This window comes from Cervus canadensis, chromosome 25 (genome assembly GCF_019320065.1).
Source record: "Cervus canadensis isolate Bull #8, Minnesota chromosome 25, ASM1932006v1, whole genome shotgun sequence".
NCBI classification, from domain to species: domain Eukaryota; kingdom Metazoa; phylum Chordata; class Mammalia; order Artiodactyla; family Cervidae; genus Cervus; species Cervus canadensis.
Genome location: NC_057410.1, coordinates 19,729,624 through 19,755,864, shown reverse-complemented (window position 1 = coordinate 19,755,864; position 26,241 = coordinate 19,729,624). Strand labels below are relative to the sequence as shown.

Sequence of the window (26,241 nt, the reverse complement as noted above, 5' to 3'; positions counted from 1 at the left end):
AATTCAGTTAAGAATAGACTCAATTGTGTAAAAAAGCAATCATGAAAAAAATCAGTGTGAGAAAGGATCTGTATAGTTAGGAGGAAAACTGATTGCACCATTGGGATCCCAATAACCATGAGATAAGTTAGTTGAGAGGTGGGGGAAGGGTGAGGAGAAAGAGAGAAAGCTGAGGGGTTAACAGCATAGACTTAAATATGAGAGTGGGTTTGAAACCTGGCTCCTCGTTTACCTTTTTATTTCAAGAAATAGTTAAATTCTCATTATATTTTCAAACAGCATAATTTTCAGTTATAAGCCATACTGTACCTCAAATTATGTGGGTTCCCAGTGAGACTGTTATGAAGTGATTTTATTTATTTTCCTTTTCCACTAGCAAACATTTCTTTTTGCTTAAATGCTTAGTTTATAAAGGTGATTTGAAAAGTGTACTATCTTTGTTTCTCAAGAAAGCATTTAGGAAAGTCTAAATAATATAGAGGAAAATCATCTTGTACTATAGCTCACTCTGCCCATTCTTCTTTTGAGAGGGTTAATGAAAGAACTAATGATATCAAGATTACTGAATGAATGAGTAATTGCAGATAACCTGGTATTGTGGACATAACCTATGAACATGGTGGAATGTCCCCATGGGAGAATCATGGGGATATCTATATTCATTTTCTATTGCTGCATAAAAAAAATCACAGACTTAAAAAAAAAAATATCACAGACTTAGTAGCTTATAGCAACTCATTTATTATCTCACAATTTTGTATGTCACAAGTCCAGGCACAGAAATCCATGTTTGCTACTGTGGGTCTCACAAGGCTGAAATTTAGGTGTCAACAGGGGCTATGGTAATATCTGAAATTTGAAGTACTCTTCTAAGCTAATTCAGGTTTTTGGAAAATTGAGTTTCTTGGTGTTACACAACCAAGGTTCCAGATTTTTCTTGCTGACTGATAGCTGGAAGGTAGCTCTCATCTCCTAGAGGCTACCAGTAGATTATAGCCAATGTGGCCTTCCTACAACATGATAGCTTACCTCAAGATCCACACCACAGGAGGATCGCTCAGACTTCTTGTAAGAGCTAACCTTATTAGGTCAGGCCCCCAAAACAGTATCTTCTTGTTGATACTCAAAAGTCAGCAGATGAGGGACCTTAACTGCATCTCAAAACACTTTCAAATTTGCTACATAACATATTCTAATAATGGCCACATTATCATGGGAGTATCATCAGGGCACAATTGGCTTATGATGAATGATTGCTAATAGCACACTGTGAACATGACCCTATAAACAAATGAAAACTATAATAGGATTTTATAATTATTTATATAAACATTAAATTTTATATCCCTTTACAAGTTACAAAGTGCTTATACATACTCCGCATCATGACTACCTGTCAGAGAGGCACAGTAGATATTAATTCAACAGTATAGGTGAAAAAAATAAGGTTCAAAGCAGCTAAGACATTTCCCAAATCTTTACAGAAAATTAGCAGTAGAGTCAGCCTTCAGCCCAGGGTCTTTTCACCCTATAGTCCTATCCTCTGTTTAGCTAATTCTGAGTTTTCAAACCGTGTTTGCTGAGATTCCGAGGAGTTATCTCAGGGATTACTGTAAGAACTCAGAGTGACTCTAAGAAAGTTGGGTTAAGTGTTGCAAAAGTGGTTCTACTACTGTTTGTCCTCTATATGTGAGTTCTACAAAAGCTTTAATAACCACTGCATTTCACCATGCTGCCTTATAAAAGATAAAGAATACTTACAAAAAAAAAAACTTTAGTTTAAAAAATGATTTAGATAACTGTATACAAAAATCCAAGAGTCTATTCCAGTAAAGTTTTAAGAAACTGTCATTTCTTCTAGCAGCTGTTGAACCTTTTATAAAGAAAGAGAAAACAAATGCATTAAATAATTGATTGGAAATGTACACGTGGGAAAAAATGACAAACCCCACCTCCTTCACTTTTTAAATACATGTAAAAATTAATACCTTCTTAATGTCTGGTCTCTTATTTTTCTTTTCATGCAGACATTGACTGGCAACAGAGTACATAGTTTCAATGGAAGCGGAATCGATGTCATTCATCTTCTTATCAATATAATCTTCAATTGTCTTTTCTTCATCTTCAATTTCTTCTTTAATATCTAGCTTTAAGGCAAAAGTTAAAACTTTAAAAGCTTCAAATAAAAGAGAAACAAATCAGGTAAATTCATAAATGTATTTGTAAGTAAATATAAATTATATGTATAATGAATTAATATTACTATGCTATAAAATAATACATTTTAATTATTTAATCTACATTATAATAACATTTACTCATATTTACTGAATGCTGTTGTAACCTTATTAAGAACTGAGGGCATCTAGGACAAATTCTACTTACTTACTTACTTATATTAATACATCTATACATATCTCCTTCCTAGAAACGTTCAGCCATCTGCCTCCTGACTTTTGCGTTTCTGTGTATTCCTCTCACATGCTCACTGGCAGCCCTTACCAGCCTTCCGGCCCAGTGAGGTCTGCTCCTCTGCTGCGCTCCCAATGGCGCACTTCCAATTCTGAATGTAGATCCTCCTCTCTGCACAAGCACACTGCTCTATGGGTACTCAGATTGCTGAATCAAGACAAAGAGGGAGGAGGAAAAAGGGGGCAAGGCCATGATGAAAAGGTAACGCATAAGGAGAGAGGTGGAGAACGAGAATGCTGTAGTGATTGAGCGGTGGTCCCGCAAAAGAAATGTCCAAGTCCTGATCCCCAGAACCTGTGACTGTAACTATATTTGGAGAAAAAGGTCTTTGCAGATGTAATTATGTTAAGCAATTTGAGATGAGATCATCCTGGATTACCCAGGGAGGCCCTAAATCCAATGATAAACATCTGTGTAAGAAAGAAACACGGACATACACACACACACACACACACACACACACATACACGCAGCGGGGAAGACAATGTGATCACAGGGGCAGACACTGGAGGGATGTGGCTACAGGTCAAGGAATGTCAACAGCCACTGGAAGCTGGAAGAGGCAAGGGAAGACTGTCCCCTAGAGTATCCAGAGGGTATGGTGCCTGGACAAAACTTTGATTTCAACTTCTGGTTTCCAGAACTATGAGAGAGTAAACCTGTCATTGAAAGTCCTATTTTTGTGGTGGTAATCTTTTTCCCTCCTATATTTTTAATCTATACACTTTCTCTGTATAATACAATCAACATCCAAAGCTTTATGTATGCCTTTACATGAATGGCTCAAAAACTGTAACTCCAGCCCAGGCTTCTTTCCTGACCTCCAATAACCAATGGAACAGAGGATTTATTTCTTTGATAAAGACAAAATTTCACTACGTGCTACAGAGAAGCCTGGTGGGTTAACAGTCCATGATGTTGCAAAGAGTTAGACATGACTGAGCATGTACTCACAGTGTATAAAATATTATGAAAATATTAACTTCTCACAATAATTGGAGGCTTTATATATATACTTTACTGTAAAATATTAGATACCATGTAATATTCAACTGGTAAAGAATCCGCCTGCAATGCAGGAGACCTCAATTCGATTCCTGGGTTGGGAAGATTCACTGGAGAAGAGATAGGCTACCCACTCCTGTATTCTTAGGCTTCCCTTGTGGCTCAGCTGATAAAGAATCTGCTTGCAATGTGGGAGACCTGGGTTCGATCCCTGGGTTGGGACGATCCCCTAGAGAAGGGAAAGGCTGCCTCCTCTAGTATTCTGGCCTGGAGAATTTCATGGACCATATACTTCATGGGGTTGCAGAGGTGGACATGCCAGAGCGACTTTCACTTTCACTTTTCAATATTCATTATACATATCCAAGAACCGATGGAAAGCTTTATAATATATACTTATATAAGGGACATCTGTAGCAATATTATAATATAGAGATATTACATTAATGGTTTTTCTTAAAAATATGGCATGAAGCCTTAGAGAAAATATATTATACCTTTTGACTTTCTAATCCTTGTTCTAGGGAAATAATCTGGTATACACAAGTCTGAATTTGTCAGAGTGGTTTGTCCCATTAGAACACAGAAATTAGAATAAAGTCAGTGTAGACCTTACAAATAGATGAGAAAAGTAGAGAAACTAAAGGCAAAGGAGAAAAGGAAAGATATACCTATTTGAATGTAGAGTTCCAAAGAATAGCAAGGAGAGATAAGAAAGCCTTCCTCAGCAATCAATGCAAAGAAATAGAGGAAACCAATTGAATGGGGAAGACCAGAGATCTTTTCAAGAAAATCAGAGATACCAAGGGAACATTTCATGCAAAGATGGGCACAATTAAGGACAGGAATGGTATGGACCTAACAGAAGCAGAAGATATTAAGAAGAGGTGGCAAGAATACACAGAACTATACAAAACAGATCTTCATGACCCAGATAACCGCAATGGTGTGATCACTCACCTAGAGCCAGACATCCTGGAATGCGAAGTCAGGTGGGCCTTAGGAAGTATCACTACGAACAAAGTTAGTGGAGGTGATGGAATTCCAGTTGAGCTATTTTAAATACTGAAAGATGACGCTGTGAAAGTGCTGCACTCAATATGCCAGAAAATCTGGAAAACTCACCAGTGGTCACAGGACTGGAAAAGGTCAGTTTTCATTCCAATCCCAAAGAAAGGCAATGCCAAAGAATGTTCAAACTACTGCACAACTGCAGTCATCTCACACGCTAGCAAAGTAATGCTCAAAATTCTCCAAGCCAGGCTTCAACAGAACGTGCACTGTGAACTTCCAGATGTTCAAGATGGATTTAGAAAAGGCAGAGGAACCAGAGATCAAATTGCCAACATTCGCTGGATCACTGAAAAAGCAAGAGAGTTCCAGAAAGACATCTACTTTTGCTTTATTGACTACACTAAAGCTTTTGGCAGAAAGTGACAAAAGACTAAAGAGCCTCTTGATGAAAGTGAAAGAGGAGAGTGAAAAAGTTGGCTGCAAGCTCAACATTCAGAAAACTAAGGTCATGGCATCCAGTCCCATCACTTCATGGCAAATAGATGGGGAAACAATGGAAACAGTGAGGGACTTTATTTTCTTGAGCATCAAAACCACTGCAGATGGTGACTGCAGCCATGAAATTAAAAGATGCTTGCTCCTTGGAAGAAAAGCTATGGCCAACCTAGACAGCATATTAAAAAGCAGAGACATTACTTTACCAACAAAGGTCCATCTGGCCAAAGCTATGGTTTTTCCAGTGGTCATGTATGGATGTGAGAGTTGGACTATAAAGAAAGCTGAGCACCGAAGAATTGATGCTTCTGAACTGTGGTGCTGGAGAAGACTCTTGAGAGTCCCTTGGACTGCAAGGAGATCCAACCAGTCCATCCTAAAGGAGATCAGTCCTGGGTGTTCATTGGAAGGACTGATGCTGAAGCTTCACCTCCAATATTTTGGCCACCTGATGTGAAGAACTGACTCATTGGAAAAGAACCTGATGGTGGGAAAGGTTGAAGGCAGGAGGAAAAGCGGACAACAGAGGATGAGATGGTTGGATGGCATCACCGATGTGATGGGCATGAGTTTGAGTAGGCTCCTGGAATTGGTGATGGACAGGGAAGCCTGGAGTGCTGCAGTCCATGGGGTTGCAAGGAGTTGGACATGACTGAGTGACTGAACTGAATTGAGGTATTTGAATAATTTTATGAAAAACATAGGTGGTAGTATTTATGTAAGTTTTTTATTTTATAAGACCCTGTAAGTTTTTAAAATTTATTATACAGGAAAACGAGGCATGGCATAACTTTCCTGTAGTTACAGCATTCAGTTAGTCTATTTATATAATTGTCAATGAATCCCTATATAATACACAGGTAAAATTTTCTATAATAACTTCATTAAAAAATATTCCACAAGAGCGATGGAGAAAGAATTTTATTAGCAATTCTAGTCTGACACAAATTTCAAAGGAAGCAATGTTGTTTTTCCTCTCTAAGCTGAAAATGGTGTTAGTAATCACCATGAAAGTAACAAAATAAAAATACACTAGAGGAGATCTCAGAAATCATACAGCTTCATTGTGATTTTAGCTACAAAGAAACTAGAACATAGAATATATCAGTGTCTTTTCCAAGCTTCACAAATATTTCATGGCAGAGCTGAGATTAGAAATAATTGATGCTTTTTCCATATGCCACTATGTAATTGCCAACAGAAAGATTGCCAATAGAAAATGACATTTCCAGATGCCAAATTTATCTACATAAATTTAGATTATAAAGGAAAGAGACAAGAACTAGAAAAGTGAAATCTTTCGATTACCAGTAACTGAGGTTCACGGTGTTCATCCACAGCTGGAAGTCCGGTTATTATTTCTAGTAAAACCTAAGAAGAAAGTAAAGCTCAAAGTAAGACTCAAGACAACATATAGAAACTGGAAGGAACATGGCACTTGATTATGAAATCTGATGAACCATTTCCACACACTGCATTATGCCTTTTAGGCATGACAGTGGAAAGAATACAGGCTGTGGTCATTTCTTACCACCCTTTCTTCCCTGACACCTCAGAACCCACCCAACTCCACACGCGGTTCTTTAATCCTGGCAACTTACTAAACAATCAGCCCCCTAAATATGTGTTCTGGACATACTCTTTTTCTGCCTTGCAGAAGATACTTCACAAGTATAACTTTCTCTGGCTTTTAGGAGAATACTATTTTCTAAACCTCAGGCATATCCTAGGAACTTATGCCTTAACTTCACAGTGTTATGACAGTAGACATCCATAAAGGAAACACATATGAGCGTAAAAGATAAAGGATTTTCCAATTCTCAACCACTCCCACCCCACTCCTTATGCCATCATAAAAGGTTATTATCAAACTGATAGATCGGAAAATGCCACAACATCTTTCCTTCAAAAATTTCCTCTTTAAAATATGACACTAAAATGCATACTGTAGGACACAATTTATATACTAAGTTTCATGCTAATTCATGTGGCAAAAAAATTATTTCTTACAGTAATTTCATAAATCAATTTAAAAGCCTTACAAATTCAGAGAAGTTATCACTTTCTCTTTTAACTAGAGGTTAAAGTGAGCAATTTACATCTTTACATATGAGAGCTAAGCAACATAGGTGTATTCAAAATATTCTATTTCAATTTCACAAGTACAACCAAAATGATTATTGTTACTAATTATATATATAGTAAAATATAGCATATTACAAGTGTGTGTGCATGCATGCTAAGTTGCTTCAGTCATGTCTGACTCTTTGCGACCCCATGGACTGTAGCCCACCAGGCTCCTCTGTCCATGGGATTCTCCAGACAAGAACATTGGAGTGAGTTGCCATATCCTCCTCCAGGGAATCTTCCTGACTCAAGGATCAAACCCGTATCTCATACCTCCTGCATTGGCAGGCAGGTTCTTTACCACTAGTACCACCTGGGAAGCCCATTACATGTATACATAAATACATTTATATGAAACTTACCACCCCAAAGCTGTAGATGTCAGATTTGGGTGTAATTTCTCCTCGCAAAGCTTCAGGTGCCATATAAGCTGTTGTTCCCACAATTCTGCTAGTCATGACTGTCTGTGCAAACTTCTCAGAAGCCCGTGCAAGCCCAAAGTCAGATATTTTGGCTGTAAAGTCTTCATCTAGTAAGATATTTGCACTGAAAAACAGTTTTTCTTTTTAAACAAATCAAACAGTTCCTTAGGAAGGTGTATCACTGTATGTATTTACAGAGTAACCATTTTATAATACACATCATAAAAGCTTGAATTTATGTAAATAAATCTGGATTAAGGATTATCGCTAAAGAAGAATAAAACTGTCTTCCTTTTTGTTTCTTTAAGGAAAATTTGAAAAAAAAAGTGAAGTAAGACTCTTCACATTAGTGATATTTTTATTACAAATAATTTATTATGGGGTACCTTCCCTCAAAGTATGCTAAAGCACCCTTCTTAATTCCTCCCCTAAAATTTCTCAGTTCATTTAAAAACAAACTTCCAACCAGAGTATCTCAACTGTATCATTTCTTAGGGGGTACTCTCTCTGAAATCTTTTGAAGAGGAAAGAACATGGCTAAAAGATCTTAATTCATTTATTTTATGCATTTGCTCATACAATCATACTTTCATCCAACAAAACTTTATTGAAGACCCACAACGTGTTACAGTATTTAAGCTCAGTGCTGGGCATGGGGACAATCTTAGAATCTTGTCTGTGATAAAGGTATAGAAATAATTTTTAAAAATCCCTAATGGTGATATTAGGTACAAAATGCTGAGAGAACAACTGTGTGTGCAGAAGAACTGCAGAAAACTCCAAGGAGAAGGTGAAAAGTGGGTGTAGTCTTGAAGGATTATTAGAAGTTGAGGTTACTGAGGCAAAGAAATGCATTTCAGGCAAATGGAACAGCATGGACACAGTGATGAAAACAAAAACACATATGATCAATTTGAAGTAACTGGTGTCAATAGAACGTGAGGGGAACTTGAACTTTATCCTGGGAGCAACAGGACGCCAGCTAAATGTTTCATAGTGGGGAATTGATGTTCTCAAACTTGATTTTTAGAAGCACAACCTGGCAGTATATTAGAGCATAGACAAGAACTGGCACAGACCAGTTAAAGGATGACAAGGGAAGTTTGTAAAAAAGCAAATAAGAGATAGTGAAAGTGTAAATAAAGGCTGGGGAGAAAAGGAGGTGCAAATTTTGAGGTACACTCAATAGAACCTTGTAATTTGTATGGTATGGGGAATGAGGAAGTCTTTAGCTTGGAAGACAGGATGAATACTGACTTCGCTTGATCAGGAAAGAAACACAGAGGGAAGAATTTGGGTTGGAAGAGAAATGAATTTGACTTTCAACATGTTGACTTAGGAACTGCTATGGAGCATTGTAGTAGGGTGATTTGGTCTAGAGACACTGAAAATATAGGACTGGAGGCTAATGATACAGGTCTGAGTCACCCACACGGAGGTAACAGTTGAAGTCAACATATCCCTCAGCAAGAACATGCAGGATTAACAGAAGCGACAATGAGGTAGGATTCAATTAGAATACACATCAGTTAGAATACACCAACGAGTAATGGATGGGAGAGGGTGTACCTTCTCTTTCCTAAGCCCGATCCCTCTACTTGGACTCCTTTCTACATTCCCAGGAACCTTATTCTATAAACTATCTCACTTTTCTCTTCTGTTCTATCACGTTCCTCTTCCCACAGGCATAAAAGCATGCTTTGGTCTCTGCCATCTTAAAAAAAAAAGAAAGTCTGCTGAATGACACATTGATTTCCAGCTATCCCCCTTCATGGGCTAAATAAGTGTCTCACCAGACTTGTCTATACTCACATTTCACTTTCTCCTCACTACCACCTGAATTCTGACCCAATTACGACATTGAAACAGATCTCCTGAAAGTCACTAATGACCTTCATGGCACTAATCAAATGCCTCATTTAAATATTTTTTTAAATGGGTCATTTTTCAGCCTTCATTCTGACTTCTAAAAAGCAACTGAAAATTTTGACTAATTCTTCTCAGGCAACTCTCTTTCCTTGTTCTCAGGGATACCACACTCTCCTGGTTTTCAGCTTCCTTGCATACTTCCTTAGATTACTTTTTAGACTCATTTTGTTCTACTTGGCCATTAAGTCTTAAAGTTCCTCAGGACAAATCTTGGAATCTTTTCTTAATCTATATCTTTCTTAAAGTTAAGACAACTATATGCTAGCTCTTCAATTAACACCTATACATAAGTCACACACAAATAGATATCTTCAGCTCAGACTTCTTTCAGCTCCAACATGTACGCCACACTGATTAATATCTCTACTCACTTCTGTATCTTAAAGGAACCTCTAACACAACATGTACAAAAGAGAACTCACATATTCCACTCCCAACCTTGTCCTCTTTCATTGCTTTCTCTGTAAGTGAATCATGCCACCATGATTCCAGAATGAGGTTCTGGAAGCCATAAATCCTGCTGTCATTCCTGACGTGTCTCTCTCCCTGAATGCCACCCACCCACCCTGCAGCCAAGAATAAGCAAGAATCTGTTCACATTTCTTCATATAAACTGTTACCACCAAATCTTCTATGACAGGATCCAAGCTACCCTTTCCTACAAATGAGTCTCTATTCTCAAGCCAAAGTGATCTTCTCAAAACTTAACTATGATGCCACATTCCTCCTTATAATTATTCAATGGCATTTGATTATACTTATGATAAAATTAAAGCTCTTATCTTGGTCTATTAGGTTCTACACAGGGCTTAGCTCTCTGCCTATTTTATAATTTTATCCTATTTATCTATCAATCACTCCTTCAATTTCTGCACTTCAGTCATTTATCTAACCTCCTGTAACCCATCATGCTCCCTCTGAACACTGGTCTCACAAATGTGTTTCCTTTATTCCTAGAATACTCTTTCCCCATATTCTACAGCTGTCCTCAAATTGTACTCACTTATGTCCTGTTCATTCTTCGGATCTCTGCTTAAGTATAATTTTCTCAGGAAACTCTTTTTTATATTAATCCTATAGACTATACACTAAAGTTCTACTATTATTTTGTGATTATCTGATTGCTGACAGATGCTGCAAATGCTACTTTTGCTAACTATATCATCCATAGTACCTGTTGTATAGTGGATGCTCAATTAATATTTGTTAACTAAATAAATACATAACAAGGAAGATAACTGAAATGTACTCATGAAGAACGAAAGTGATTCAAAAAAGAGTGATGATCCAGAAAATAATTCTGACAAGAAGAACATAATAACATACTGTGAAAAACAAACAAAAAAAACACAGGTTACTTAGGATGAGTACTAGAAATAGGTCACTGGGTTTGAAATAAGGGAGATTATAGATTTCCTTAGTGAGACAAGCTTTCATGGCATGTTCCAGGTTAAGAAGTTCATGTCAATTGTGAATAGAAAGAGAGAAAATTACTCTTTAAAGACAGTTCTCCAAAAGCTTTTTTAAAGGCAGCATTTACCTTTTAATATCTCTATGAATATGATGGTTTTCATGTAAATAACTGAGGCCATTAGCTGCACCCTGGGCAATCTTGCATCTCATGTACCAAGAGAGTGGGGGAGTACCATCCTTACGAAGTAAGAAACAAACCAATTAAAAATAAAAGTGGAGAATAAAAAAAAAAATCTATAGAAAATATATAACAGAACATTTCTTCTAAGCAGCCACTGACCACATTATTACATTCCTAAGAATTTAGAACTACCACTTTTTAAGTTGTTAAACAATAATCGCCGCTGCTGCTAAATAAGATCAAATGGAAATTAGCATTTCTTATCAAACAATTAAAATATATAAGAGCATCTTCAAAGTCTAGCCTTGACTGATAATTTTACATTTTAGATTATCATCTGATAGAAAGGGAATTCCAATTGTTTACATGACAACTCTATAGTTTTCACAAAGTAGGATACTAATACAGTTTAAAAGATTCTGTCACAGAGAAAATATTAGAATTCCAACACAGAAACAAGAAGCCAAACAATATAATAAAAAAACATCTTACCAAGCAAGACAGTCTGTCCAGCAATGAACCATTGGGCATGTAAACATATACTAAGCAGAGATCATCTCCATCACTTGAGAAACCAAGTAGTTCTACTAAGTTTTCATGTTGACACCTGTGGCAAATAATTTTCCATCCAAAATTATTATGATATATACACATATTTACCTGAAGGTTATGTTATTCAATTTAGAGCTTTGAAAGAAAAAAGAGAAAGAAATAATTATATGCTATACATTATTGCAATGTGATAGGTATGTTTCTAAATCTTTATATATGTTTATTACAACTGTTTATAATTTTCTGTAAACAGTTCCCTTTGAGTCAATATTAATCAGCATAATTTTAAAATTAAAGCTCAATAATTCACATATAATAGTTTGGTTAAGAACTAGGTAGGTGTTTACCTTTGTTTCACATAATTTTTAAAGATAGTGCAAACAAGATTTCAAGAAGTGTGTTGAAATGTGTACGACAACCCTTTCAAGAATTCTCAAACACATTCAAAGCACTGATTTACAGATATCTGATTTTCAATTACATCTAATTTATACATTTTTGATCTTTACTAGTATCTGGTTATTTATAACCTAATTTGAGTTTCTTTATATACTTGAGAGTAATAAGACTAAATAAGGTGAAGTATAACAAAACTGCAGGCATCTATGGGACAGTAAATACAAAGAAATCTGGGCTCAGAGTCCTAAGTTTAAAGTACAGCTCTGCCACCTCCTGGAAATATGACCTTTCACAAGTTAACAGCCTCGCTGAGCCTCAGCAACTTTCCCTGGTAAATGTGGGTAACAATGCCTATTATGTAACATACATGCTGTGAGAATTAAATGAGCAAATATATATGAGAGCCCTCTGGCTTCCCTGGTGGCTCAGTGGTAAAGAATCAGCCTGCCAAGCAGGAGATGCAGGTTCGATCCCTAGGCCAGGAAGATCCCCTGAAGAAGCAAACATCAACCCACTCCAGTTATTTTTGCCTGGAGAATCCCATGGACAAAGGAGCCTGGTAGGCTACAGTCTATGAGGGTCACAGAAGAGTCAGATAAGACTTAGTGACTAAACAGTAACAAATATGAGAGCCCAGAATATAGTCTATGAAGTGCAAATTAAAAAAGCAAGTATTCCGTTTTCCACCAAATTGGCACACTTTAAAAATGAGTAGATGGCATTTGCTGAGTTTATACTAACAAGGCATGTGGTACTAGATTTACCTGCTTTGTTTTACTTAACCCTTAAAATAACTTAATGAAACATTTCATTATTAAAATAATTATCCCATTTTACAGATGAGAAAACAGACAACTAAGAAACTTTGCTGAGGTCATTCTGCTAGTAAGGGCTAGAGATTGATATTCATTTTAAAAACAGCAATAATATTTAATGGTAGTGTGGTAGCAGTTGTGAAATTGCAATAAACTGCTGGTAGAAGTATGTGAAGTGAAAGTCACTCAGTCATGTCTGACTCTTTGTGACCCCATGGACTGTAGTTCACCAGGTTGCTCTGTCCATTAGAATTCTCCAGGCAAGAATACTGGAGGGGATTGCCATGCCCTTCTCCAGGAGATCTTCCAGACCCTGGGACTGAACCTGGGTCTCCTGCATTGCAGGCAGATTCTTTACCATCTGAACCACCAAATTATTATAACAACTACAAAGTCATTTAGACAAATACTCAGAAAGTCTTTAAAAAGTTCATGCATTCAGAACCAGTAATTCTTCCAGGACTGTCTCCTGATGAAAAAAGCAGATTTGTGCTTAAATATTTATGTACAAAGAGATTTAAAGGTGTTTTAATTTGTAATACTGAAAATTAGAAACACATATGGAAGGGTAATGATTAAATAAAACATAATTTGTATATATGCTAGAATGTTATGCAATAATTTAAAATGTTTCAACACAGAAAAAATACCACACACTCATCATGAAGCAAGCACATCAAAATACTAGCAGTGGTTATCTCTGAGTGATAGATTCAAGGGATGAATATTTTCCTGTATTTTCCAGATTATCTATCTTGAACAAGTTACTTTTAGGACTGGAGAGTGGAGGTAGGGGTAGAAAGAACAAATCCGGAACAGTCTTTTTATTTTTTTCAGTGTACATTAGTTTTACTGAAAAAATTAATTCCAATCTATTCTTTCTTTCTTGAAGTTAAGCAACTAGAGTTGGCGATTTATAACAATAGGTCTAATGAAAATAAATTGGTAAATCCTATTTATTTCAAAAATGCAAGTTCTGGAGTCAGACAGATCTGGATTTGAAACCTACATATTCAAGTGACCTTGGATAAAGTTATATAATGTTTCTGTATCTCAGTGGGAAAAAAAAAGTGTGTGTATTGGGGGTGGTTACAACAATTGTGATTATAACACTTGGTTAATGCATTACAGTTTTTGGTCTATTGTATAGAAGGTGAAAAAGAGGAGAGTAAAAAAGCTGGCTTAAAACTCAATATTAAAAAAACTAAGATTATGGCATCTGGTCCCATCACTTCATGGCAAATAGATGGGGAAACAATGGAAACAGTGACAGACTTCATTTTCTTGGGCTCCAAAATCACTGTGGACGGTGACTGCAGCCATGAAATTAAAAGATGCTTGCTTCTTGGAAGGAAATCTATGACAAACCTAGACAGCATATTAAAAAGCAGAGACATCACTTTGCCGACAAAGATCTATATAGTCAAAGCTATGGTTTTTCCAGTAATCATGTATGGAGGTGAGAATTGAACTATAAAGAAGGCTGAGTGCTGAAGAATCAATGCTTTCAAACTGTGGTGTTGGAGAAGACTCTTGAAAGTCCCCTGAGGGAGATCAAGCAAGGAGATCAAGCCAGTCCATCCTAAAGGAAATGAACTCTGAATGTTCATTGGAAGGACTGATGCTGAAGCTGAAGCTCCAATATTTGGCCACCTGATGTGAAGAGCTGACTCACTGGAAAAGACCCTGATCTAGGAAAGATTAGGGGCAAGAGGAGAAGAGGGCAAGAGGTTGAGATGGTTGGATGGCATCACTGACACAATACACATGAGTTTGAGCAAATTCAGGGAGATAGTGAAGGACAGGGAAGCCTGGTGTGCTGCAGTTCATTGGGTCAGAGAGTCAGACACGATTTGGTGACTGAACAACTTATACTCAAGTATCAATCACTATAATTATTAGGATAAATTTCCCAATTTGTTTTTCCTTCTCTTTCTGACAATTTTCAAACATACTGAGTCCATGGCTTCTAAATATTCTTGCATATAACACTTCCCTGGTTTATGGTGTTAACATATCAAATGGACTATTTGCCATGTATATATTAATATATAAATATGTATTTATACACACGTGTATATATAATATACTATCATTTACCGCTCATAAATTTGGGGAACAGAAAACATGATAATGGAATGATAGTTCCATTATCAACTATCCAGATAGTGAAAATTCCATATAATTTTGCCATGATTTAGAATAACGGCTGCTATTTAATCTACACACATATGAGTGAGTATATGTAGCCATAGAATTGTAGAGTCAAAGTTCTGTCAAGTTTATTAAACTATTTTAGACTATATTTGAAAATATCACCAGTTCATGGCACACTCTGGGAAAGAAATAGGTCCGTTCTCGTCCTGCTCTCTTCCATGGTACCATATTGCCAAAGTAACTTACTTTGCCATTACTTTTATTTCTTGATCAAATTGTTGTTTCAGTTCTTCAGTACTAATGTCAACCATCTAAAAATATAAAATAATATACAATATAATACCATACAATAACCCAGAGGCTCCTAAAGCTAGAAGGGTACAAGAGATCATCTGGCAGATCCTGCTTTTTTAAAATATGTAAGTCATCATTTTCCCCATTTTATAAGCAACTGAGAACTAGAAATATGAGTGATTTGCTCAAGGTCTCATGGCTGGTTAAGTGGAAGGAAGAAAACCATATAACTCACGTAACTATATATACTTCAGTGAGTCATTGTGGGAACAAAATGAAATAATGAGACTTTACTGTATAAACATTCTGAAAAAAAATTCAGTGTCAGAAAACACAAGCAATTTTGAAGGCAAAAAGAAAAACAGAACGTGTAAAAGTATTTGCAACATATATGACAAAGGAATCTTTATTATTAAAAAAATGCATTGTATTGATATTTTAGAATAATAATAGATTTAAAATATAAGATATTCTAATAGAAATGTGAACAAAGGGTGCAGATGAGAATTTTTTAAAATTTTTATTGCAATATTTTCTAAACTTTATTTTTAAATGAGAAAAGTAAGTAAGGAAGATATTTTTATAGAATTTTCTTAGAATCTTAGTGTTTTAATATTGATTATACATGGAGCATTGTGTAGAGTTTGGCTTCTTTATTTTATGAATCTCTCCAAATTATGTGTATAATTATATGTACGTGAATATAACTACATTCTTGTAGAGAGTGTCTGTAGCTTTCAACAAGGTTTTAAATGTTAAGAACAGCCAATTTAGAATGATGTTTACTGAGAGAAAATACACACTGAAATAATATGTTTCCTAAAGATTAATTTAATATTTATTATTCCCTCATAGCTTAGTTGGTAAAGAATCTGCCTGCAATGCAGGAAACCCTTGTTTGATTCCTGGGTCGGGAAGATCCGCTGGAGAAGGGATAGGTTACCCACTCTAGTATTCTTGGGCTTCCCTTGTGGCTCAGCTGGGAAAGAATCTGCCTGCAGTGCAGGAGACCTGGGTTCGATCCCTGGGTTGGGAAGATCCCCTGGAGAAGGGAAAGGCTACCTACTCCAGTATCCTGGCCTAGAGAATTCCATGGACTGTATAGTCGGACAAGACTGAGCAACTTTCATGCACTCACATACAGCACACTAGGAAACAACTGTTCCTGTAATTTTTTCTCTTCCAGAAAATATAACTTACTGCTGCAAGCTTCTTCACTGCTACAGTCCTGTTGTTCACGTAGCCTTTATACACAACTCCAAACCCTCCTTCTCCCATTTTGTTGCCACCGACAGAAATGGGCCGCTCATCAAAGTTATTTGTGACATCCTTCAATTCAAAAAATGAAAAACTGTGAAAACCTGTAATGTCAATAGAATAAGAAAAAGAGTGCTTCATTAAAAAAGAAATTGGTTTTCGTAATTCCAGTATTTTCTCAATTTGGATATCTCATACCTATGCAAATATTTAAACTCTACTACCTATGCAAATATTTAAACTCTAGTCACTTATTTTCTTTATAAAATGATCCTTTCAAACTATGTCAATATTTTTTTTTTCACAGCTTCTGTGGTTGTTCATATGTAAATGTCCTATTACATCTACTCACCTATAACACTAAAACAATGAAGACGCTGCCTAATAAATTAGGAGGAAAACAAGACCACAGAAGAGCTATTGCCAGAGTATATAGACAAAAGAAGAGCTTTATTTTAAAGCAGTGATGGTCTTATGACAAACTCACTAGCAGAAAGCATGGTAAATATTACTTACGTGTATCACTAAATTCTAAACTTGTATTTTCTGGACTTGAGGAGTCAGGTAGCACATAGTTTTGTTCAAGATTCTCATCAGATATCACAGATGTCCTGTCTTTGCCAGAGAGGGGCTTTGGTTTCTGCTGAACTGTTACAGTGACTTTAGAAGGCAGTGTATTAACATTTTTGGGTACAGCATCTAACAAGTGAAATAAGATACAAGTTGTTGTTACATAAGAAAAAGTGTTTGTGAAAAAGTTAAATTAGGAACTCAATTTACTTAACATCATTCTAGTTGCTACCCATTAGCCCCATACTTTCATAGCACTCATAAGAACTTACCTAGTAAGAATTTGTAAATTTCGATAAGGATGGGCAAGGCAGTGTTTCCAAATAGTGGCCTATAAGCCACCTGCAGCAGAAGCACTGAAGTACCTGTTTTAACATACTGATCTTGAACTTAATTCAAGAATTCTGATAATGAGGTCTGGAGTAAAGCCTGGGAAGTTACATGTTTATCAAGAACTCCAGGTGATTCTTATGCCCTCTGAAGGGTGAGAACTACTGGTGTAAATAGCATCAAAGGGAAAAAGCAAACTTCCTATTGGCATAAAACTACCTGACTTTAACTGCACATTTAGACTGAATCCTGAAGTCTTACCAGCTTCAGGATTTTCTCAGCAGCAAGTTTGCAGCATCTGGGGTGCTTGTTAAAGAGTTGGGGAGAGTTGAAAGAATGAAGACTCTTAAAGGTAAGGTTCATCTACTCTGATAAAAAAGTAAGAGAAGAAACATTCCTATTTCTGTCACTTGTCTTTCCATCCTAGCCACTGATTCTGTAGACGTATTCCATTTACCTGGTAGCAAAAGACTTGCAGGGGCAAAAAACTCATTTTGGACCAAAATATCCACAAGATCGCCAACTGTGCAATTTGTGGTGCCCCAGTCAAACAGTAATTCACATGTGGGGCTTTTTCCAGTTTGTAGTAATGCTTCAAATCTCCTTAAAGCAAGTAACAGAGAAATAAGATGAGTATGTAAGCAGAGTTAACACATAAGTAGGTATTATTCCCCTCAGTCCCCCTCTTGTCCACAGCACTTCCTATGATTAAAAAAAGAAAGGGGCAGAAAGAGAGTCAGCAAGAATTAGAGAACAGGAAATTCGGGCAGAAGGAAGAAAAGATGCTGAAGGTGATGATAAGTTGACAGATACTCAGTACTTACAGTGGGCTACAGGATGCAAAACATGAACTCATATAATTCTCAAAGACACTGTGAATATCATGCTAATGTACTAAAGAGAAAGCATGAGAGATAAGCAGTCCACAGTCACACAGCCAATAAACCTGTATATAATAGATAGATTCAAATTGCTATCTCACTGAATACACAGGTGAACTCTCAACATGCTAAGCTATACTAGTTCCCTACATGACTTATTAACACTGTTAGCCATGTGATTTTTAATAAAGCAGGCTGCTTAAAGAAATAGAAAATACATACACTTGGAGAATTATTCCTTGGATCTTAACTATATTCCATTTCAACTGAGGGAAAAACAGATCAGTTTTTCATGAAAAATGTCTTTAAACAGTTGGTGAGAAGTTGCTGCATAACATAGGGAGACCAGTCTGGCACTCTGTGATGACCTAGAGAGGAGGGATGGGGGAAAGGAAGGGAGGCCCAAGAGGGAGGGGATATATGTATAATTATGACTGATTTGTGTTGTATGGCAGAAACCAACACAACACTGTAAAAATTAAAAAAACATAAAAAAGAAAATAACTATCAATAGTTTTGAAAGTAATATTTAAAAACCTAAACAACTTAGCTCTCCCTGTTTTTTCCTGAAAATTCATTTATTTCAAAAAATTTGAAACCTACAGAAAAGTTGAAAGGATAATACCATGAGCAACCATCTAGATTCACCGAACGACCAGGTAACGTTTAACCGTGTTTGTGCTTCACCCTCTCCCTCTTCATCTCTGTCTGGGTGCTCACTTTACAGAACTTAGACCAGACGTGTAGTAGAACTGTCACAGTCTAGGTTTGTCTGATGACTCTCTCATTTTTAAATTCAGATGAAAAACTGTTGGTAAGAACATTGCATAGATGACAATGTGTCCTTTAGACTGCATCACATCCGGGGGCACAAAACGGCAGTCTGTACCAATGCTGATGACACCAGTCGGATTACTTGGTTAAGGAGGTGTACTGTAGATTTTTTCTCTGCAAAAGCACCTTTCCCCTTTGCAATTCATAAATCATCTGTGGAATACACTTTGAAATCATGTGGGTATCTTGTTCATCAACACCCTTTTGCCATGGTGTTTCAGCACTCACTAATGAGCCCTCCATCATCAATTACTCACTGGTACTTGTAAACTGGTAATTTTTTAGTTCTCTCATTCTTTCAGTATTTGCTGCCATTATTCTGTAAAGAAGAATCTTTTCTCCTCATTCCCTCAACTATGCTCTCAATGTTTTTTTTTGTTTGTTTTTTGGCTGTGCTGTATCACGGTGCTCAGGCTTCTCCAGGTGCAATGAACAGGCTCTAGAGCACATGAGCTTAGTAGTTGCTGAACGCGTGCTTAACTACCCCATGCCTGCTATGTGTGACCTTAGCTCCCCGACCAGGGATCAAACTCACGTCCCCTGCTTTGGAAGGCAGATTCTTAACCACTGGACCACCAAGGAAGTCCCTTCTCCCAAGGTCTTTAATAGTTAATATCAACAAACTGTCTATAAAAATGGTTTTTGAGGTTTAAACTTAAGCTTCCTCCAAATAATTTAAGATGCTCATCCTTCACATGAGAAAACATTTCCTGGATGGACTAATAATGAAAACTAAAGTTTCAGATTTTTTTCAGGTTAATGCTGAAAGTCACAAATAAATGTATTTCCCTTTGCTTCCAGAGACATATTTTGACATAAGTTTGGGCTGGAATAACTGACAAAAACAAAATTTGTACTTATATCTCACACTGAATCAAGTAGAGACAAATAGAATGGAATTTTTCTGAAGATAGTGTTGAAAAATCCAGGGTAAGAACTAAGAAGTCGATTTACAGATGTATACATGTACAAGCAACTTTAAATCATCAATTTGAAGAATTTCCCAAATATGTCATTTAAGTGCATTAGAGACTCATACATGAATTTAACCGTAAAAACTTACTTGCAAGATCACAGCATTGACCTGGCTGATATATTGGAAAGTGAAGCAAAAGTCACACACACAAAAAAAGAGGGGGGATTTATTACCATTACCTCCCCTAGAGAGAGGTTTATTTTCTGAACTGCAGCATTAGACAGTATTTGTACCTATTAATCATTCTAAATTGTGATGTAAGACTTTAAAAAGAGAAAGATTTTTATGTTACCTTATGTGAAACTGATTGTATCTATCATCACCAGATGGTTTTTTAATAGCGACTGCTAACTTCTTCCATCCTTCTTGAGGATCAATAAAATCGGACAGCTTTCTAATTAGTCCAAGACTGAGGTAGCGCACATATGTTGATGCTGTTATGGGTTTGTTCATCTTTTATTCCTAAAATATGGAAAATTCTCTTTACAGTAGCTTTAGTGATGACATGTATAAGCTTATACATCACACTTTGCTCTAACATAGGAAATGCTGGCAACTTATTACAGTGTAATAAAGGAAAACTCCAAGGTCAAGACATTGATATTTTAGTCTTTCTCCACTTCTAAATATTAATTAAAAATTACAGGATTATTTTTTTCTGACATTGATATTTTCTAAGTGAAATTTACAAAAAGGTGCAAAAAGTATACTTTTTCATAAAAATTCATGTAAACATATTCAGGAATCAAATGTATTATGAAAAATATTTTTCAATTTAAAATATTTCGGTATTTATTTACTAGTAAATATTTATGCAACATTCTTTGGTAGAAGTAAAAAAAAAAAAAAGTCCTGAAATAATTTGTATTGCATTCAAAGATGGTCTATTCACTACCTTTTTATGTAACATGTTCTTCCTTGACTCTGCCATAATTTTTGAGTTCATCAGACTTGCCTGATTATAATTCATTCCCTACTAAGGTGAACCCTGTGGTTTACCACCTAACTACTCTTTATTTGCTCAGTCCCCTATTCTTCTACTCCATCCTGGAGAGCTGTAGCTAGGGACAAACCTCACAATTTTTCTTGTATACCAGCATTGCTGAATGTAGCTGTGGAGAACCCAGTAACTGAGCAGACTGGTGTGAATACAAATTTAGGGGACCCCTTTTCAACACTGCTGTTTATCCTTTCACTTGCCTTTGCTCATCCTCCTGAGTGACTATTTCACACCTTTAGCTCTCCCCATAATTTATTTGATTTCTACCTCACTCATTCTCAGCAGACCAGTGGTCTTTCCTTCTAATGAATCAAAACAAGGAGATTTAAATATTCTCCTATCAATTACTCTCCTGCTCCCTTACATATTTTTATTTTAAAAGTGCAATATAATTAATTTGGGAGTAAACACTAGATTCATGTGGTATGAAATTCAGATGCTACAAAAGGGTAAGAAGAAAGAAGTCCTCCTATGTCTTAGGCTCTATATTGGCAGTCTCTTCTCTGCGGCCTTCTTTGATCACATCTAGGTAGGTCCACCTACTCTCAACCTAATTATGTTTCATCCCTGCACAATGTGTTTGTAATCATATATTTATTTGTTTAGCTGCTTATAATGGTCTCTGCCATTACACTATAAGCTCCATGAATTCAGAGGTAATGTTCATTTTATTCACTGATATATAACTAATTACTAGCATACCCCAGAAATTGGTATTCAGTATTACAAATGAATGAATTCTTGCCCATGTTAGGTGACTTATATATTTCACTTGATCTTCACAGTGACTAAGGCAGGGTTGGCATCTCTATTTCATGAAAGTAATAAGTGAAAGTTAGTTCTTAAACCCATGTCTGACTCCAAATTCATGTCATATATCCCTGTTTCTCTAATTCAATTCATTGTTCATGTCATTCTCTTTTCTAGAAAGACCAGTCATTTCCTTTCATTCATTCATACACTTAATAAAGATATATATCAGGCTTTGCACTAAGTGACAGGAGCTACAGAGAAGAGAAAACCTTTGTTTTCAAGCTTCGCAGTCTAATGGGGGATATAACTATTTACACTCCGTATAAATGTTACAAGAAGTGTGAGCAGTGTTAATGGGGCCCAGAGGAGAAGCATCAATTGAAGGAAGTCTAAAGAGTCTGAAGTCTGAAGACAGATTTGGGTGGGTAGGTAGTTGGAAGGAATGAGGATAAACCCCAAAGGGAATTCCAGGCAGCAGGATTAGCATGGGAAAGCGCCAGTTAAGCTAAGGCCAGGAGTTCGCTATGGCTGGACCCTAGGATACATGTCATTAAGTAGTAAAATATGAAGTTGGAGAGGTAGGCAGGGCCAAGTCATCATGCCCCTCATATACTACAATGGGAGATTTAAACTTCATACTAAAAGGTATAGGGGAGCCACTGCATGATTTAAGGAAAGATGGGAAGTGATCTTATTCGGTTAACTGGATTCCTCTGGGTAAAACTTGAAGGGGTGCATATTAAGGAAAAAGACCAGTTTGAAAACTTTACAATAATCTAGAAATGAAAGTCTTAAAAAGCATTCAGTCAGGGAATGAAGAAGAAACAGCTTCAAAAATCTTGGAGGAAAATCACAACATTAGAAAGATAGGAGACTGAGGAAAAGAAGCTGATTCCTAACTTTTTTGGCTTGGGTAATTATATAGATGATAAAGGAAATAATGTGTCCAGTTCTGCATGCGTGCTCGCTCAGAAGTTTGCAACCCTACAGACTATAGCCTGCCAGGCTCCTCTGTCCATGGGATTTTTCTGGCAAGAATACTGGAGTGTGTTGCCCCGTGTTCAGTTCTGGTCAACATTAAATGTGAAATATCTACCTCTAGCACCATCTGGGGAAGCTGGCACTAAGTAGCTAAATATACAGTCTGGAGATTAGGGTAGAAGTTTTGGTAATGAATCCTCACGTATGAGCATTCTCACATATTCATGTATGAATAGTTGGCTGAAGCATCAAGAAATATGGGCCTGCCTATTAGGAATATAAAGACTGTGAGGAATGAAGAGGAAAAAAAAGAAACTTTAAAAAAAGTATTGATAAATCATGGAAGTTAAGAAAACCAGGAGAGTAGCATACCAGAGATTTCTAGAATGGGGTATAGATTGGTATAAAAGTCCCTGAGAGATCAGATAAATACTGATGGTGTACTCAATTTGGAAACCAAAAGGCCTCTGGGTGACTTAAGAACAGTTTTGGTGGTGCAATGAGTGCATGGTAGAAATACATTTCCCAAGAAGACTCTGGGTTCTAATGTAGCTCTTCCACAAGCCAACTGTGACTAGTGTCAATAACTCAATTTCTCTGGACTTCGGCTTCTTCATCTGAAATCCAGAGATGGTCACATCTAATAATTTCTGTATAGATTAAAAATCAAAAGATGCCTAATCCTAGCAATAATAAGTGATCAAAGAAAATGTAGTGATGATTATTGCAAGGCAGAAGTTATTCTTATGTCACATTTAAAAAAAAGAAACATGCAGCGTTTTATTTAAGCTCAATTTCAAAACAGCAGTGAAAGGCAACTGAAGGAGAGGAAGTGGAAATAAGAGGTCTGAGAACACAGCTAAGCTTTTCATGGTGACAGTCATGTTACTAAGCATAGTATCCTTAATATGCTTATAATCTTCCCAAAATACATTATTCACTCCCATGCTTTCTTCAGTAAAGTATTGTAGATAACCATTTACCTAGCTCAAAAGTGGTTGTCCGTTTTTGGACAACCCAACACCATCATTATGAACAAAAGCCTGTGATACCTTCTAGACCTAATAAGTTATACAGGGCTGCCCTTCTCAAATTGGGATGTTTGCTAATACGCCATAAATTAAACATAATATATTAACATCATCCTCAAAAATCAATCTAACTTAATGGTAAGTAATCTGAAACATTTTGGATATATTTTTTAAAAACCAAAATATTATTCATTTATGAATATTTACTGAATCTCTATTTTGTGCTGGATATTGATCCAGGTCCCTGGAGATAAAGCATTAGGAAAATAAGAAAAAAAATTAACTGAATTCATGGAACTTGTATTCTAATAGATGAAGATGGGTAATAAGCATTTACTGTACAGTACATTGTGCCCTGTTAAGTCGCTATAGTCTTGTCTGACTCTTTTGTGACCCCATGGACTGTAGCCCACCAGGCTCCTCTGTCCATAGGATATTCCAGGCAAGGATACTGAAGTGGATTGCCATTTCCTTCTCCAGGGGATCTTCCCGACCCAGGGATAGAACCCAAGTCTCTTATGTCTCCTGCATTAGCAGGTGGGTCCTTTACCACTAGCGCCACTGGGAAGTCTTTATATGATGCCAAATGAAAAGGAAAAAAAAAAATAACTGAGAAGGGGTTTTAATTGTAAATAGAGTACTCAGAGTAGGCCTCAATAAGGTGCCATGGGATTAAAGGTTTAAGGGAATGAGAAAGCTAGCCACTGGGATATCTGTGGTAAAAGTTTCTGGGCAAAAGGAATAGAGAATGTCAGGGTCTGGAATGGGATCACTGAGGAACCACAAGGAGACAGTAAGACTGGAGAATAGGGAGCAGGAAGGCAGAATAGAAGAGAGGGGTAATGGGGCCAGGTCCCCTAAGGTCCTACTTCATTTTTATCTTCTGAGGGAGATGAGAAGACAGGGGAGATTTTCAGAAGAGGACAGACATGCGCTATACTCATGTCTTAAAAGGACATTGGGGACTGCTGCTGAAAATTGTTGTTTAATCCCTGTTTAAATTATTGTTGAATAAACTATATATTAAAATGAGGGCAGAAAAGCAGGAAGAGATCAATTAAGTCAGTACATCAATAATCCAGGTGGGAGGTGCTTGTGGCTTCTATCAGAGTGGTAGCAAAGAAGACAGACTTCCTAGGATGATGGATATTTTCTGAGGTAGAAACCTCAGAAGTCACACAGAATCCTGCATGCTGCTATGAAGGGTGAGAAGTTGGCACCAAGGTTTTTGGCTTGAACAAGCTTCCTGACCTTTACAATAAGATGGAGAAGACTGTGAAAGGAGCATGTTTAGCCTGAAAGTTCAGGATTTGTTTGGACAGGGGTAAGCAAACGTCAAATGAACGTTTAGCATGCAAACAAAAGAAAAAAGAAATCTTAACTTTCTGACAGGTCTCTTCAAGGATTACCCCCAGAAAGGGAAAAGGCAAATCTGAATATTCTCTGCTCTCAGCTCTTTAGGCAGAGACGTTTTAGAGGCACTTGTTCAGTTGCTAAGTCCCGTCCCACTCTTTGCGACCCCAAATAGCCCACCAGGCTCCTCTATCCTCCACTATCTCTGGGAATTTGCTCAAATTCATGTCCACTGAGTCGGTGATGCTATCCAATCATCTCTTCCTCTGCCACCCCTTCTTTTGCTTTCAATCTTTCCCAGCATCCCATCCTAAATGGCTAAAATGCTTTCTGAGGTTGCTTTTCATCCCGTTTTCCCTCTGTTTCCAGGCTGTCGGTACACTTTCCCCATCAGATAACGTGCTGACAATGCCGCTCCGTTGTCTAATTTCCTGGAAGCCTGAGAAACCAGCTATTTAGAATCTTGTGGGGGTTCAGAATGCTTTCCACGCGGACAGCATCTTTGCTGGTTGCTGGTCCTACTTCCTGGTTCTCAGGAAAAGAGATTTCATTTCGTAAACGGGGTTCTCGGAACACATAGCCCGGGAGTTGAGAAACTCGAGGCGAGGTCCGACAGAGCCACCGAGTGACGTCTCTCTTCGCCCCACGGTCCTCCACGGGTCCCACCAATTTTCTTAATCCCTAGGGACCCTCCCAAGTCTTTATCCTGGAGGAGGCGCTGCCCATGCAACCTACTTCCCCTCTAACTTTTCTCACTTGGGCCGAAGAGAAGTCGATTTTCCTTCCGAGCAGTCCCTCCACAACCCTGAGGCCAGGGCGCAGACCTCGGACACTTCGCGGAGAAGGTGGCCCGCAAGTCCGGAACCCCTTACCTGTCCCGGCGCGAGGCGCCGTGGGGCTGAGCCAGCGACCTCAGGACCCAGGTATTACGAAGGGCCGGGGCGTGCCCAATCCGTCAGGTCCCTCCCCCTCCTGCCCATGCCCCGCCCCAAGCCCATGC

The 26,241-nt window shown here is 37.3% G+C and overlaps 1 protein-coding gene across 3 annotated transcripts; it reads right to left on the bottom strand.

The window, feature by feature from the left end:
• Positions 1-725: 725 nt before the first annotated feature.
• IRAK4 (interleukin 1 receptor associated kinase 4) lies at positions 726-26,211 on the bottom strand. Of its 3 annotated transcripts, none has more exons than XM_043447041.1 (12): positions 26,114-26,211; positions 20,416-20,585; positions 17,890-18,035; positions 17,049-17,231; positions 16,476-16,636; positions 15,228-15,292; positions 11,551-11,665; positions 11,005-11,114; positions 7,476-7,659; positions 6,295-6,357; positions 1,989-2,147; positions 726-1,873 (listed from the first exon to the last, which is right to left on the bottom strand). In XM_043447041.1, the coding sequence occupies exons 2-12, from the start codon at positions 20,574-20,576 to the stop codon at positions 1,838-1,840; spliced, it is 1,383 nt and encodes a 460-aa protein (XP_043302976.1). In that variant the 5' UTR covers positions 20,577-20,585; positions 26,114-26,211; the 3' UTR covers positions 726-1,837. The 3 variants fall into 3 exon arrangements, with proteins under 3 accessions (XP_043302976.1, XP_043302975.1, XP_043302978.1); XM_043447040.1 differs by having other exon boundaries at positions 25,998-26,141; XM_043447043.1 differs by lacking the exons at positions 17,890-18,035; positions 20,416-20,585 and having other exon boundaries at positions 26,114-26,193.
• Positions 26,212-26,241: the final 30 nt, after the last annotated feature.